The sequence below is a fragment of the Panthera leo genome, chromosome B2 (genome assembly GCF_018350215.1).
Source record: "Panthera leo isolate Ple1 chromosome B2, P.leo_Ple1_pat1.1, whole genome shotgun sequence".
In the NCBI taxonomy this organism is placed as follows: Eukaryota; Metazoa; Chordata; class Mammalia; order Carnivora; family Felidae; genus Panthera; species Panthera leo.
The window spans coordinates 63,564,078-63,580,338 of record NC_056683.1 but is presented as its reverse complement, the minus strand read 5'-3'; the positions used below and the strand labels follow the sequence as shown (position 1 = coordinate 63,580,338).

Sequence of the window (16,261 nt, the reverse complement as noted above, 5' to 3'; positions counted from 1 at the left end):
GTTTTTCACAGGAAGCAACAGAAGGCAAATATTTACAAACAAGCCTATGAAACATGTAAGTTTACTACATCAAAATGCTCACTATATTTCAATGGTAAGGTTTTTTTTTTTAAGAGAGAAAATAAATATATGATATTTTAAAAGTAGATATATCTTGTCAAGTACCACAAAAACTATTTTGATATTTCCAATTTCTGGAAACAAAAGATAACATCTACTAGTGATTTTAAAATTCCTTTCTAATGAAACAGGAAATTGTAAGACACTTCACTTAGGGCTTACTGATGCATGCTATAGAGAAAGTTACCAGAGGAGAATTAAAGCTACTTAAGTAACCAAGTTATAATTACCAACTTAATTACAACTTTCAAAAAAATGTAATATTTAACATCTAAACTTAATTTGATGAAAGGTAAGATTTTAATTCATTAAACTATCATTAAAACAAAGTGATATTAAAAAAAATTAACTTTGGGGCGCCTGGGGGGCGCAGTCGGTTAAGCGTCCGACTTCAGCCAGGTCACGATCTCGCGGTCCGTGAGTTCGAGCCCCGCATCAGGCTCTGGGCTGATGGCTCGGAGCCTGGAGCCTGTTTCTGATTCTGTGTCTCCCTCTCTCTCTGACCCTCCCCCGTTCATGCTCTGTCTCTCTCTGTCCCAAAAATAAATAAAAAACGTTGAAAAAAAAAATTAAAAAAAAAAAAATTAACTTTAACTGAAAAGTATTCCAAATAAATATTGCAAAGAATTCCATTTAGCAAAGTTCTTACAATCTTAGTATTTAATAAATTAATTTTAGTAATAAGCTGCAGTTTATTAACTGTTCTGCATGACCTTGCAATCAAGACACTAAAGATGAAAAACATCAACGAATCAATGTACATATATTTATCCTAAATATCTACTACACACAAGAACTGTTAGAAAACAAAGAAACATAAGACTTGGTCTCCACCTGACTGATGCATAATCTCAAGAAACATCTATGCATCTGTGCTAGATAAGAAAAGTTATCTGAGGGGCGCCTGGGTGGCGCAGTCGGTTAAGCGTCCGACTTCAGCCAGGTCACGATCTCGCGGTCCGTGAGTTCGAGCCCCGCATCAGGCTCTGGGCTGATGGCTCGGAGCCTGGAGCCTGTTTCTGATTCTGTGTCTCCCTCTCTCTCTGACCCTCCCCCATTCATGCTCTGTCTCTCTCTGTCCCAAAAATAAATAAAAAACGTTGAAAAAAAAATTAAAAAAAAAAAAAAAAAAAAGAAAAGTTATCTGAAAATACGATTAAACAATAATATAAATAGGAAGTAATAAAATCAAATGTATGACAACGTTGCCAGTATTTTGAGGAAGGGAAAAATGTTGTCTAGTTGAGATATTTGGAGGAGCTTCATGGAAAAGGTAGAATGAGTAAACTTTAGGTAAAAAGTGGGGAAAGGAAAGGACATTCTTGGCAGAGAAACTTAGTGAACAGAAATGGAAAGTATGTTTAGGCAACAATGGACAAGTCTTAACTGGTATAAAGAATGGAGACCTCTAGGAAGGGGTTAGATAGTGGAGAGTTTGCTATATGAAGGACTGAAGAGTCTTGGGATACTTGGTACATTTTAAGTGCTAAAGTCATGTTTGCAACTCTTTGAAGGTAGAGATTGCTCTAATAAATGAGGGGCGCCTGGGTGGCTTAGTCAGTTAAGCAACCAACTCTTTGATTTTGGTTCAGGTCATAATCTTGAGGTCCACGGGTTTGAGCATCACATTTGGTTCCATGCTGACAGCACGGAGCCTGCTTGTGATTCTCTCTCTCCCTCATACACACACACTCTCTCTCTCAAAAATAAATAAAATTATAAATAAATAAATAAATAAATAAATAAATAAATAAATAGCAGAGAAAGAACCAGTATGTATCTGCATTGTATGCTTTAAATGCATGCATCTTGTATATGTAATTTATGCATGCATTAGGTCAATTTTTAAAATTTCAACTACTATCAAGGATGTTCCCTTTACTGACAACTCCTTTACCATGCTTCCATATTTTCATAATCAAACACATTCAAAGTCAAGCTACCATAATTATGTAACCAATGCCTTTTAAAAAGATAATGCTCTGGGGAAACCTGGGTGGCTCAGTCAGTTAAGCTTCAGACTTTGGCTCAGGTCATGAACTCACAGTTCGTGAGTTTGAGTCCCATGTCAGACTCTATGCTGACAGCTCAGAGACTGGACCATGCTTGGGATTCTGTGTCTCCCTCTCTCTCTGTTCCTTCCCTGCTCACACTCTCTCTTTCTCTAAAATAAAAAAGATTAAAAAATTAAAAAAAAAAAAAAAAAGCTAATGTTCTGGGGTGCCTGGATGGCTCAGTTAAGCATCCAATTCTTGGTATCAGCTTAGATCATGAGATCAACCCCCAGGTTGGGCTCCGCAATGGGCACGAAGCCTGCTTAAGATTCTCTCTCCCTCTGTTCCTCCACTACTTGCATGCACGCAAGCATGCATGTTCTCTCTCCAAAAAAAAAAAAAAAAAAAAAAGTAATAATAAAAAGCTAATGTTCTCTTTACCTCTAGCTTGCCTAGTCACATCTATCTTGTACACTGCTGCCAAAATAATGTTCCAAAAGAACCGTTCTGAATTAGGTTTATCTCTGCTTTACAAACTTGGAAATGATGCCCACAGCCTTTCCTCTAAGAAATAATCAACCTAGACTTTAAAGTCTTCTACAATTTGAGCTCAATCTACCATACTGGTCTTATTTTTCACTACTTTCTTTACATAAACATCATCTTTCTTCAAACTCCACTACTATTTTTCTAAATATATTTTGTCTATTTTCAGTTTCTATGCCTGTCCTCAGGTGTTCTCTCCAAATGATATATTCTTGCCTTCCACTTTAATTCTACCTACAATTCAAAATCTACCTCAAATGCTTACCCCTATGAATGGAGTCTTTTCTGAAGACCCCTTCAGGTATGAACTCTTCATTCTCTAAACTTTCACTGACGTCTGTGCATGAAAACTAAAACACCATTCTTTATGTCATTAATAGAGAATGACCTTGAGGACCTCACATGATCTATACTCGTACATATATAACTAAAACTTATATAGGACAATCTAGAAGGACATGCTTAGCACACATATTCATTCAAAACATACTTACTGACAGAATGACAATTCACATATTGTAAATATCCCAAAGACATTCACGTAAGAATACAAAAATAGGATGGTAATCTTAATAGGTTTTTTTTTAAAGGAATTTTACCTTTTCAGTTGTAAGAGGTTTTGCAGGCTTTTCTGGTTCCTTTTCTTTCTTTTTCTCTTCCTTTTTTTTTTCCTTTTCTTTCTAAAACATAGAGCAAAGTTTTGATAAGTTCACTTTTAAGGAAATGTCAGCTGTTAACACATTTTTATTTTATTCGTTTCAGTAATTATTTAAAGAAGGATTCAAAAATGACAATATCCAGTGATACTGAAATATAAAAGTAAACACAGCAACTACATACTCTCATTGAGATTACATGTTGATAATACAACATCTTTTAAGAAATTTAAGACAGAGGTGAAAGTATTTAGAACTTCTTCGAAATTTCAGTTTGTTTTAAACAAATGAGACTTTTTTTCAATAAATTCTCACTCCATCTTAGAGATTAGGCTTCCTAATACCAACCATAATGTTGAACTTGGAGCAAGATCACAGATCTTCACACAGATGAAGACATTACAACATGTAAACGTGAGGCAAAAAGGGAAAAAATAATTAAAAAAATTTTTTTTAAATCTTTATTTATGAGAGAAAGAGAGGCTGAGCGCAAGCAGAGAAGGGGCAGAGAGAGAGGGAGACACGGAATCTGAAGCAGGCTCCAGGCTCTGAGCTGTCAGCATAGAGCCCGATGTAGGGCTCAAATCCACAAACTGTGAGATCATAACCTGAGCTGAGGTCAGACGCTTAACCAACTGAGCTACTCAGGCACCTATTTAAAACTATCACAAAACAGGAGCGCTTGGGTGGCTCAGTCGGTTAAGGGTCCAACTTCAGCTCAGGTCAAGACCTTACAGTCAGTGAGTTCAAGCTCCAAGTCAGGCTCTGTGCTGACCACTCAGAGCCTGGAGCCTGCTTCAGATTCCGTGTCTCCCTCTCTCCCTGCCCTTCGCCTGCTCATGCTCTGTCTCTCTCTCTCTCTCTCTCTCAAAAATAAAATAAACATTAAAAATAAATAAATAAAATTATGACAAAATATGTTTAGTCCATTACATAATGTGATTTTTAAAAAGATAAATACAATAATAATTTTCTCATTTAAAAAAATGTTAAGGTGGGCGCCTGGGTGGCGCAGTCGGTTAAGCGTCCGACTTCAGCCAGGTCACGATCTTGCGGTCCGTGAGTTCGAGCCCCGCGTCAGGCTCTGGGCTGATGGCTCGGAGCCTGGAGCCTGTTTCCGATTCTGTGTCTCCCTCTCTCTCTGCCCCTCCCCCGTTCATGCTCTGTCTCTCTCTGTCCCAAAAATAAATAAAAAACGTTGAAAAAAATAAAATTTAATAAATAAAATAAATAAATAAAATAAAAAAATGTTAAGGGTATCCCTGATAACAGAGCAAACTGACTAGTTAGTGTATTTAACCCAATCCAGTCTAGGTAAAATGTAATGCTACTATGATGTACACAATCTGCATTTCCAAGAAGGATAAAACAGGATATATAATATTAAAATTTAAGGGCCCCAAACTCGCCAAAAAAGGAAAATGAAATAAAAGAATAAACAGTGATTCGGGGTGCCTGGGTCAGTCAGTTAAGAGTCTGACTCTTGATTTCGACTCATGGCATGATCTCTCGGTTCATGGGTTTGAGCCCCAAGTCTGGCTCTGTGCTGACAGTACAGAGCCTGCTTGGGATTCCCTCTCTCCCTCTCTCTCTGCCCCTCCCCAACTCTCGAGCACTCTCTCAAAATAAATAAATAAACTTTAAAATAAAGATCAAACAATGAGCATTCATAAGGCATTTAAAGGGAAGAGATATCTAGAAACCTGTAACTGAATCACAACAAATGAGTATTAGTTAGTATCTTAGTTTCCTTTCAGTAAATGATTAAAGATAAACTGATGAACCTCAGGAAAGGCAGAGTAAGAAGCACATAAGCACATTTAGTCAAAATGCCTATGGGCTTTTGTTTGTACCTGTGCCTTTAAAATGGTATTTGAACAACCTACCTCAACAGCAGAATTTTTACTATTTGTAATTGAGAAAATACTGGCAATTCCTAGGCTATAACATAAGGGTTTAATAAAAGTTCCTATGGGCCAGACACTGTGATAAGCACCTTATTGTCTAATTTAATTTAATCAATAAGTGTCTGAAAAGAATGTCATTATAATCATTTTACAAATGAAGAACAAAAATTAGGAAAGGGATAAAGCCACACAGCTAATCGGCAGGAGGACCTAGGGAAGACCCCAACTCTCAAGTCACTATTCACTGCCATCCAGTGGAGCACTGGTACTTAGTACTATTCTTCCATAGAACAATGGTTAATATTTCCTGAACCCTTACTATGTGTGAGACAGTGTTTTTACTCATTTAATCCTTCCAACAACTCTATGAGGTGAGTAACCTTATTCCCGTTAATAAGTGAAGAATAAATGAAATATGCAAAAATCCTTTATCTATTATGAAATGTTTGGTGAAGAAGGCAATTAGTGATTGTCACTAATATGTTGGGAATGAATTATTCTATAAATTCACAAGATTGTTAATTTCTCAAGGAAGGCACAGTCAAAAGAGTGGAGAAGCAGCTTGTCTTTCTAATCACTATGACTGGTAAGCACATACGAAATCACCAAAACTGAATTAGATTATTTACCTATGTTTAATAAAGAGAGAGCACAATTCACTTCTCTTTAACCCTGGAATTTCAGCTGCTAAAATATGGCTGTTATCTAATCTGATTCCAGCAGGGGTATTATGACACAAGCTTTGAAGCAACATTAAAAACATGGGCTCTAAATACAGATCATACAGTTTGATCCACAAATGACTCCCATCTCTAGAATCGAAAGCTGCTAAAAGATCAAAGAGTACTGTGAGAACCTAATTTGTTTTAAACTATTTTCTCAGCAAGAACAAAATACCGCAGTGTTTGGTATTATAAAATAGTTCCTGAAACTTGGTTGCTATATATACAAATGATACAGTGAAACAGACTTTCTGTGTAAAAATAACTGAAATAAATGTTCAGTTCCTAGAAGGTAAAGATAAGCACACAGTGGGTTCATTATACTCAAATGACACTTGAGTGATGTAATCAAAGATACGGTCTTTAAAAACTTTTATTATGTACTCCTACCTTAAAAAGTTGCAAGCATATATACTCTACCATATGTATATATTTATTTACAAAGTATATATAGCACTATATTATGCACATTATAAAACACACATAAAAGAAATGTTGAAAGTATAACAAAAAAAGCACAAATAGGCATAAATAAACTGCCCTGGGGTTCTCTCTAATATCTAATGCTATTGACATTAGACTTTGGAAACTACTGAATTAGACCAATGCCTTTTTTTAAAATTGAGGTATAATTTACAAATAACATTAATTTCTGGTATACAACATAATGATTCAATATTTACATGCACTGTGAATTGATCATTACTAGAAGTCTAGTTTCCTCCTGTCACCATATAAAGTTACATAAATGAAATACAGTACTGTTGCTCTAGTTACCATTCTGTACATTGCTACCCATAAATTACTTACTTTATAACTGAAAGTTTATATCTCTTGATCTTCTCCAATGCCCCCCCAACCCCAATTCTGGCAACCACCAATATACTCTTTCCATCTATAAGTTTTGTTTTTGTTCTTTCTTTTGCTTTTTAGATTTCACATATAGATGAAATTATATGGTATTCATCTTACTCTGCCTGACTTATTTTACTTAGCATAATGCCATAAAGATTCATCCATGTTGTCACAAATGGCAAGATTTCATTTTTCATATGCCTGAATTGTGTCTGTTATATATATATAAACCACATTTTTCTTTTTTTTTTATTTTGAAGAGCACATGAGGATCAGGGAAAGAGCCGAGAGAGAGAGAGAATCTTAAGCAGGCTCCACACTCAGTGTGGAGCCCAACACAGGGCTCAATACTAAAATCCGGGGATCAGGACCAGAGCCAAAATCAAGAATTGGGACACTCAACCAAGTGATCCACTCAGGCACCCCTTAACAACATCTTCTTTATCCATTCATCCACAGATGGACACTTTGGTTGTTTCCGTATCTTGGTTATTGTGAGTAATACTGCAATAATCATATCTTTTCAAATTAGTGTTTTCAGTTTCTTCAGATATCCAGAAGTAGAATTGCTAGATTATACGATAGTTTTATTTTTAGTTTTTTTGAGGAACCGACACACTATTTTCTAGAATGGCTACACAAATTTACATTCTTACTAACAGGGCATAATAGATCCTTTTTCTCTATGCCCTAACATTTGTAATTTTTTTGCCTTTTTGATAATAGCCATTCTAACAATGCTATCTCACTGTGGTTTTGATTTGCAGTTCCCTGATGATTAGTAATGCTGGACATCTTTTCATGTGCTAGTGGGTCATGCGTATGTTTTCTTTGGAAAAATGTACATTTTTATGGGATTTTTTTTTTGTTATTGAATTGTGTGAGTTCCTTATATACTTTGAATATTAACCCCTTATTACATATATGGTTTCCAAATATCTTCTCACATTCAATAGGCTGTCTTTTTCTTTCACTGACAGTTTCCTTTCTTGTTCAACACCTTCTTAGTTAGATGTAGTACCCTTTATTTTTGATTTGTTGCCCTACCTTTTGAAGTAAGATGCAAAAAAAAAAAACCAAAAACCATCACTAACACTGATCTCGGGGAACTTAACTGCCTATGTTTTCTTCTAGTAGTTCTATGATTTCAAATCTTGCATTCAAGTCTTTAATCCATACTGAATTAATTTTTGTATACAGAATAAGATACCGGTACAGTTTTTCCAAACCATTTATTCAAGGCATTGTGCTTTCTCCATTGATAATCTTGCCTTCTTGGGGATAAATTAACTGACCATATATATGCGGGTTTATTTCTGTGCTGTCTATTCCACTGCAGCAATCTAGGTATCTGTTTTTATGCCAATATCATACTGTTTTGATGGTCATACCTTTGTAATATAGTTTGAAATGTGAGGCCTTCAGCTTTGTTCCTGTTTCTCAAGATTCCTTTGTCTACTCAGGATTTTTTGTGGTTCCATACAAATTTCAGAAATATTCTGAGAAGATGGCGGCGTAGGAGGACTCTGGGCTCACCGTGTCCTGCTGATCACTTAGATTCCACCCACACCTGCCTAAATAACCTAGAAAACCACCAGAAGACTAGCAGAACGGATTCTCCGGAGCCAAGTGTAGACAAGAGGCCCACGGAGGATGGTAGGAAGGGCAGAGAGGCGGTGTGCGCTCCACGGACTGGCCGGAGGGAGCCGGGGCGGAGGGGCAGCCTGCCGGCAAAACAGAGCCCCCAAGTCTGCCTTGCAAAAGCAGAGGGGCCGGACGGAGTGTGTTCTGACAACAAGCAGGACTTAACATCTGGAAGTTTATAAGTTAACAGCTCTGCTCAGAGAGCGGGAGGGCTACAGACAACGGGAGGGAGAGTTGTTGAACCCCGGACGACAGAGCTCAGCTTGGCGGGGAACAAAGTCGTTCGCCAGTGCCATCTCCCTCGCCCATCCCTCAGCCAAAATCCCAAAGGGAACCAGTTCCTGCCGGGGAACTTGCTTGCTCCGCGCAAACACCCAAAGCTGTGCTTCTGCAGATCCATCCCTCTGGCAGGTCTGACTCCCTCCCAGTGCCGCAAGGCCCCTCCCAAAGCGGATCTCCAAGGAAAAGCGAGCTGAGCCTGCCCCTTTTGCCCCTGTGCACTTTGCTGATCCACCCCAGCTAATATGCCAGATCCCCAGCACCACAAGCCTGGCAGTGTGCAAGTAGCCCAGACAGGGGCCACACCACCCCACAGTCCCCACAGTGAATCCCGCACTATGGGAGAGGTGAGAGGGGAAGAGAAGGTACACACCAGTCTGACTGTGCCCCCAGCAGTGGGCTGGGGGCAGACATCAGGTCTGACTGTGGCCCCGCCCACCAACGCGATTTATTCAAGACAGCACAGAGGAAGTGCCCCGCAGTTCCACACCACTCCAGGGACTATCCAAAATGATGAAAGGGAAGAATTCCCCTCAAAAGAAACTCCAGGAAGTAGCGACAGCTAACGAACTGACCAGAAACGATTTAAACACTATAACAGAAAGTGAATTTAAAATAATAGTCATAAAATTAATTGCTGGGCTTTAAAACAGTATAAAGGACAACAGACAATCTATTGCTACAGAGATCAAGGGACAAAGAAACAGCCAGGAGGAGCTAAAAAATGCTATAAATAAGCTGCAAAATAAAATGGAGGTGACCACAGCTCGGATTGAAGAGGCAGAGAATAGGTGAACTAGAAGATAAAATTATGGAAAAAGAGGAAGCTGAGAAAAAAAAGAGAGATAAAAAAAATCCAGGAATATGAGGGGAAAATTAGAGAACTCAGTGATGCACTAGAGAAATAATCTACGCATAATTGGTATTCCAGAGGAGGAAGAGAGAGGGAAAGGTGCTGAAGGTGTACTGGAAGAAATCATAGCTGAGAACTTCCCTGATTTGGGGAAGGAAAAGGCATTGAAATCCAAGAGGCACAGAGAACTCCCTTCAGACGTAACTTGAATCGATCTTCTGCATGACATATCATAGTGAAACTGGCAAAATACAAGGATAAAGGGAAAATTCTGAAAGCAGCTAGGGATGAACGTGCTCTAACATATAAAGGGAGACCTATAAGACTCGTGACTGATCTCTCTACTGAAACTTGGCAGGCCAGAAAGGAATGGCAGGAAATCTTCAATGTGATGAACAGAAAAAAAATATGCAGCCGAGAATCCTTTATCCAGGAAAACTGTCATTCAGAATAGAAGAAGATAAAGGTCTTCCCAAACAAACAAAAACTGAAGGAATTCATCACCACTAAACCAACCCTAAAAGAGATCCTAAGGGGGATCCTGTGAGACAAAGTACCAGAGACACCACTACAAGCATGAAACCTACAGACATCACAATGACTCTAAACCCATATCTTTCTATAACAACACTGAATGTAAATGGACTAAATGCGCCAACCTAAAGACACAGGGTATCAGAATGTATAAAAAAAACCAAGAACCATCTATTTGCTGTCTACAAGACATTCATTTTAGACCTGAGGACACCTTCAGATTGAGAGTGAGGGGATGGAGAACTATTTATCATGCTACTGGAAGCCAAATGAAAGCTGGAGTAGCCATACTTATATCAGACAAACTAGACTTTAAATTAAAGGTGTAACAAGAGATGAAGAAGGGCATTATATAATAATTACAGGGTCTATCCATCAGGAAGAGCTAACAATTATAAATGTCTATGCGCCAAATACAGGAGCCCCCAAATATATAAAACAATTACTCACAACATAAGCAACCTTATCGATAAGAATGTGGTAATTGCAGGGGACTTTAATACTCCACTTACAACAATCATCTAGACACACGGTCAATAAAGAAACAAGGGCCCTGAATGACATAATGGATCAGATGGACTTGACAGATATATTTAGAACTCTGCATCCCAAAGCAACAGAATATACTTTCTTCTCGAGTGCACATGGAACATTCTCCAAGATATATCACATACTGGGTCACAAAACAGCACTTCATAAGTATACAAGAATTGAGATCATACCATGCATACTTTCAGACCACAATGTTATGAAGCTTGAAATCAACCACAGGAAAAAGTCTGGAAAACTTCCAAAAGCATTGGAGGTTAAAGAACACCCTACTAAAGAATGAATGGGTCAACCACCAGGCAATTAGAGAAGAAATTAAAAAATATATGGAAACAAACGAAAATGAAAATACAACAATTCAAACACTTTGGGATGCAGCAAAGGCAGTCCTGAGAGGAAAATACACTGCATCCAGGCCTATCTCAAGAAACATGTAAAATCCCAAATACAAAATCTAACAGCACACCTAAAGGAAATAGAAGCAGAACAGCAAAGACACCCCAAACCCAACAGAAGAGAAATAATAAAAATCAGAGCAGAAATAAACAATAGAGAATCTAAAAAAACTATAGAGCAGATCAATGAAACCAAGAGTTATTTTTTTGTAAAAATAAACAAAATTGATAAACCTCTAGCCAGGCTTCTCAAAAAGAAAAGGGAGATGACCCAAACAGATAAAATCATGAATGAAAATGGAATTATTACAACCAATCCCTCAGAAATACAAGCAATTACCAGGGAATACTATGAAAAATTATATGCCAACAAACTGGACAACCTGGAAGACATGGACAAATTCCTAAACACCCACACACTTCCAAAACTCAATCAGGAGGAAATAGAAAGCTTGAACAGACCCATAACCAGTAAAGAAATTGAATCAGTTATCAAAAATCTCCCAACAAATAAGAGTCCAGGACCAGATGGCTTCCCAGGTGAGTTCTACCAGACATTTAAAGCAGAAATAATACCCATCCTTCTCAAGCTGCTCCAAAAAATAGAAAGAGAAGGAAAACTTCCAGACTCATTCTATGAAGCCAGTATTACTTTGATTCCTAAACCAGACAGAGACCCAGTAAAAAAAGAGAACCAGAGGCCAATATCCCTGATGAATATGGATGCAAAAATTCTCAATAACATACTAGCAAGTCGAATTCAACAGCATAGAAAAAGAATTATTCACCATGATCAACTGGGATTCATTCCTGGGATGCAGGGCTGGTTCAACATTCACAAATCAATCAATGCGATACATCACATTAATAGAAGAAAAGAAAAGAACCATATGATCCTGTCAATCGATGCAGAAAAAGCATTTGACAAAATTCAGCATCCTTTCTTAATAAAAACCCTCGAGAAAGTCGGGATAGAAGGAACATACTTAAGCATCATAAAGGCCATTTACGAAAGCCCACAGCTAATATCATCCTCAATGGGGAAAAACTGAGAGCTTTTTCCCTGAGATCAGGAACACGACAGGGATGTCCACTCTCACAGCTGTTGTTTAACATAGTGTTGCAAGTTCTAGCATCAGCAATCAGACAACAAAAGGAAATCAAAGGCATCAAAATTGGCAAAGATGATGTCAAGCTTTCACTTTTTGCAGATGACATATTATACGTGGAAAATCCAATAGACTCCACCAAAAGTCTGCTAGAACTGATACATGAATTCAGCAAAGTTGCAGGATACAAAATCAATGTATAGAAATTGGTTGCATTCTTATAATAATGAAGCAACAGAATAATGAATAATGAATAACAGAATAATAATGAAGCAACAGAAAGACAAATAAAGAAACTGATCCCATTCACAATTGCACCAAGAAGCATAAAATACCTAGGAATAAACCTAACCAAACATGTAAAATATCTGTATGCTGAAAACTATAGAAAACTTATGAAGGAAATTGAAGAAGATATAAAGAAATGGAAAAACATTCTGTGCTCATGGGTTGGAAGAATAAATATTGTTAAAATGTCAATACTACCCAAAGTTAGCTACACATTCAATGCAATCCTAATCAAAATTGCACCAGCATTCTTCTCAAAGCTAGATCAAGCAATCTTAAATTCTTATGGAACCACAAAAGGCCCCAAATAGCCAAAGTAATTTTGAAGAAGACCAAAGCAGGAGGCATCACAATCCCAGACTTTAGCCTCTACTACAAAGTTCTAATCATCAAGACAGCATGGTATTGGCACAAAAACAGACACATAGACCAATGGAATAGAATAGAAACCCCAGAACTAGACCCACACAAGTATGGTCAACTAATCTTTGACAAAGCAGGAAAGAATATCCAATGGAAAAAAGACAGCCTCTTTAACAAATGGTGCTGGGAGAACTGGACAGCAACATGCAGAAGGATGAAACTAGACCACTTTCTTACACCATTCACAAAAACAAACTCAAAATGGATAAAGGACCTGAATGTGAGACAGGACCATCAAACCCTAGAGGAGAAAGCAGGAAAAGACCTCTCTGACCTCAGCTGCAGCAATTTCTTACTTGACACATCCCCAAAGGCAAGGGAATTAAAAGCAAAAATGAATTACTGGGACCTTATGAAGATAAAAAGCTTCTGCACAGCAAAGGAAACAACCAACAAAACTAAAAGGCAACCAACGGAATGGGAAAAGATATTTGCAAATGACATATCGGACAAAGGGCTAGTATCCAAAATCTATAAAGAGCTCACCAAAGTCCACACCCAAAAAACAAGTAATCCAGTGAAGAAATGGGCAGAAAACATGAATAGACACTTCTCTAAAGAAGACATCCAGATGGCCAACAGGCACATGAAAAGATGCTCAATGTCTCTCCTCATCAGGGAAATACAAATCAAAACCACACTCAGATACCACCTCACGCCAGTCAGAGTAGCCAAAATGAACAAATCAGGAGACTACAGATGCTGGAGAGGATGTGGAGAAACGGGAACCCTCTTGCACTGTTGGTGGGAATGCAAACTGGTGCAGCCGCTCTGGAAAGCAGTGTGGAGGTTCCTCAAAAAATTAAAAGTAGACCTACCCTATGACCCAGCAGTAGCACTACTAGGAATTTACCCAAGGAATACAGGAGTACTGATGCATAGGGGCACTTTTACCCCAATGTTTATAGCAGCACTCTCAACAAAAGCCAAATTATGGAAAGAGCCTAAATGTCCATCAACTGATGAATGGATAAAGAAATTGTGGTTTATATACACAATGGAATACTACGTGGCAATGAGAAAGAATGAAATATGGCCCTTTGTAGCAATGTGGATGGAACTGGAGAGTGTGATGCTAACTAAGTGAAATAAGCCATACAGAGAAAGACAGATACCATATGTTTTCACTCTTATGTGAATCCTGAGAAACTTAACAGAAACCCATGGGGGAGGAGAAGGAAAAGAAAAAAAAAAAAAAAGGTTAGAGTGGGACAAAGCCAAAGCATAAGAGACTCTTAAAAACTGAGAACAAACTGAGGGTTGATGGGGGGTGGGAGGGAGGTAAGGGTGGGTGATAGGTATTGAAGAGGGCATCTTTTGGGATGAGCACTGGGTGTTGTATGGAAACCAATTTGACAATAAACTTCATATATTAAGAAAAAAAACCAAATTTCAGAATTGTTCATTCTATTTCTATGAAAAATGTGACTGCGATTTTGATAAGGATTGCACTGAAACCTATAAATTGCTTTGGGTAATACAGACATTTAAACAATACTAATTCTTTCAATCTATGAACATATAATCCTTTCCATTTACTTGTGTCTTCTTCTGTTTCTTTCATCAGTATCTTGTACTTTCCAATGTAAAGGTCTTCCACTGTCTCCGTTAAATATATTCCCAGGTATTTTATCATTTTTGATGCAATTGTAAATGAGACTGGTTTCTTAATTTTTCTTTGTTAGTGCACAAAAACAACAGATTTTTGTATACTGATTTTGCATCCTGCAAGTTTACTGAAGTTGTTTCTTAGTTCTGACAGCTTTTTGGTGGAATCTTTAGGGTTTTCTATATATAAAATTTTATCCACAAATAATGACAACTTTACTTCTTTCTAATTTGGATGCCTTTTATTTCTTTTTCTTGCCTAACTACCTAACTAATACTATGCTGAGTAGAAGTGGTGAGAGTGGGCACTCTTGTCTTCTTCCTGATATTAGAGAAAAAACTCTTAGCTTCTCATTGTTGAGTATGATGTTACCTTTGGGTCTGTCATACATGGCCTTTATTATGTTGAGGTACATTCCCTCCATACTTGCTTTGTTGAGAGTTTTTATCATAAATGGATTTTGAAATTTGTTAAATCCTTTTTCTGCATCTGTTGAGATGATCATGATTTTTATCCTTAATTTTTACACATGGTAGATCATATTGACTGATTTGAGGATGTTGAACCATCCTTATATCCCTTCAATAAACGCCATTTGATCATGGTGTATGATCTTTTTAATGCTTTGTTGAATTAGGTTTGCTAACATTTTGTTGAAGTTTTTTTTTCATATGTGTTCATCAGGGTATTGGCCTGTAATTTTCTTTTCTTTTCTTTTTTTTTTTTTTTTTTTTTTTTTTTTGTGGTACGCTTCTCTGGTTTTGGTATTAGGGTAATACTGGCCTCATGAAATTAACTGGGAAACATTCTCCACTCTTCAATTTTTTTGGAAGAGTTTGAGGTACATTTACCAGTGAAGCCATCTAGTCCTGGAATTTTGTTGGTTGGGAGGTTTCTGATTATGGATTCAAACTCCTTGTTACAAATGGTCTATTTGGATTTTCTATTTCTTCATGATTCATTCCTAATAGATTCTATATTTCTAGGAATTTTATCCATTTCTTTCAGGATGTCCAATCTGTTGGAACAGAATTGTTCATAGCAGTCTCTTATAATCTTTTGTATTATCTTTGGTATCAGTTGTTACTTCCCTTCTTTCATTTCTGATTTTATTTATTTCTCTTTTTTTCTTCCTTGATGAGTCTGGCTAAAGGATTATCAATTTCATTTATTTTTTGAAATAACCAGTTCTTAGTTTCATTGATCTTTTCTATTTCCTTTTAGTCTATATTTTCTTTTTTCAATCCAATCTTTATTATTTCATTCCTTCTACCAACTCTGAGCTTCATTTGTTCCCCTTTATCTAGTTCCTTTGGGTATAAAGTTAGATTGTTTATTTGGGATTTTTCTTACTTCTTAAGGTAGGCTTGTATCACTATGAACTTCCCTCTTAGAACTGCTTTTCCAGGGATGAGCACTGGGTGTTGTATGGAAACCAATTTGACAATAAATGTCATAAAAAAAAAAAAAAAAAAAAAAAAAAAAAAAGAACAGCTTTCCTGAATCCCACAGATTTTGCTATGCTTCATTTTCATTTCTCTCAAGGTATTTTTTAATTTATCTTTTGATTTCCTCACAGATTCACTGGCTGTTCAGTAGTGTGTTGTCTAATCTCCATATATTTGTGCTTTTCTCAATTTTCATTTTGTGATTTATTTCTAGTTTCATACCATTGTGGTATAAAAAATGCTTGGTATTACTTCAGTCTTCTTAAACTGAGACTTTTTCATGGTCTGAAATATGATCTATACTGAAATATGTTCCACATGCTCTTGAGA

At 37.1% G+C, this 16,261-nt stretch overlaps 1 protein-coding gene across 5 annotated transcripts in view; it reads right to left on the bottom strand.

The window, feature by feature from the left end:
• The window catches only part of SMAP1 (small ArfGAP 1), a 205,467-nt gene that overhangs the window by 85,588 nt on the left and 103,618 nt on the right, over window positions 1-16,261 (bottom strand). For all 5 annotated transcript variants that reach the window (XM_042939152.1, XM_042939148.1, XM_042939149.1 and 2 more), the window contains one exon: window positions 3,260-3,340. In XM_042939152.1, coding sequence (XP_042795086.1) covers window positions 3,260-3,340 — 81 coding nt within the window. The remainder of the gene's footprint in view (window positions 1-3,259; window positions 3,341-16,261) is intronic.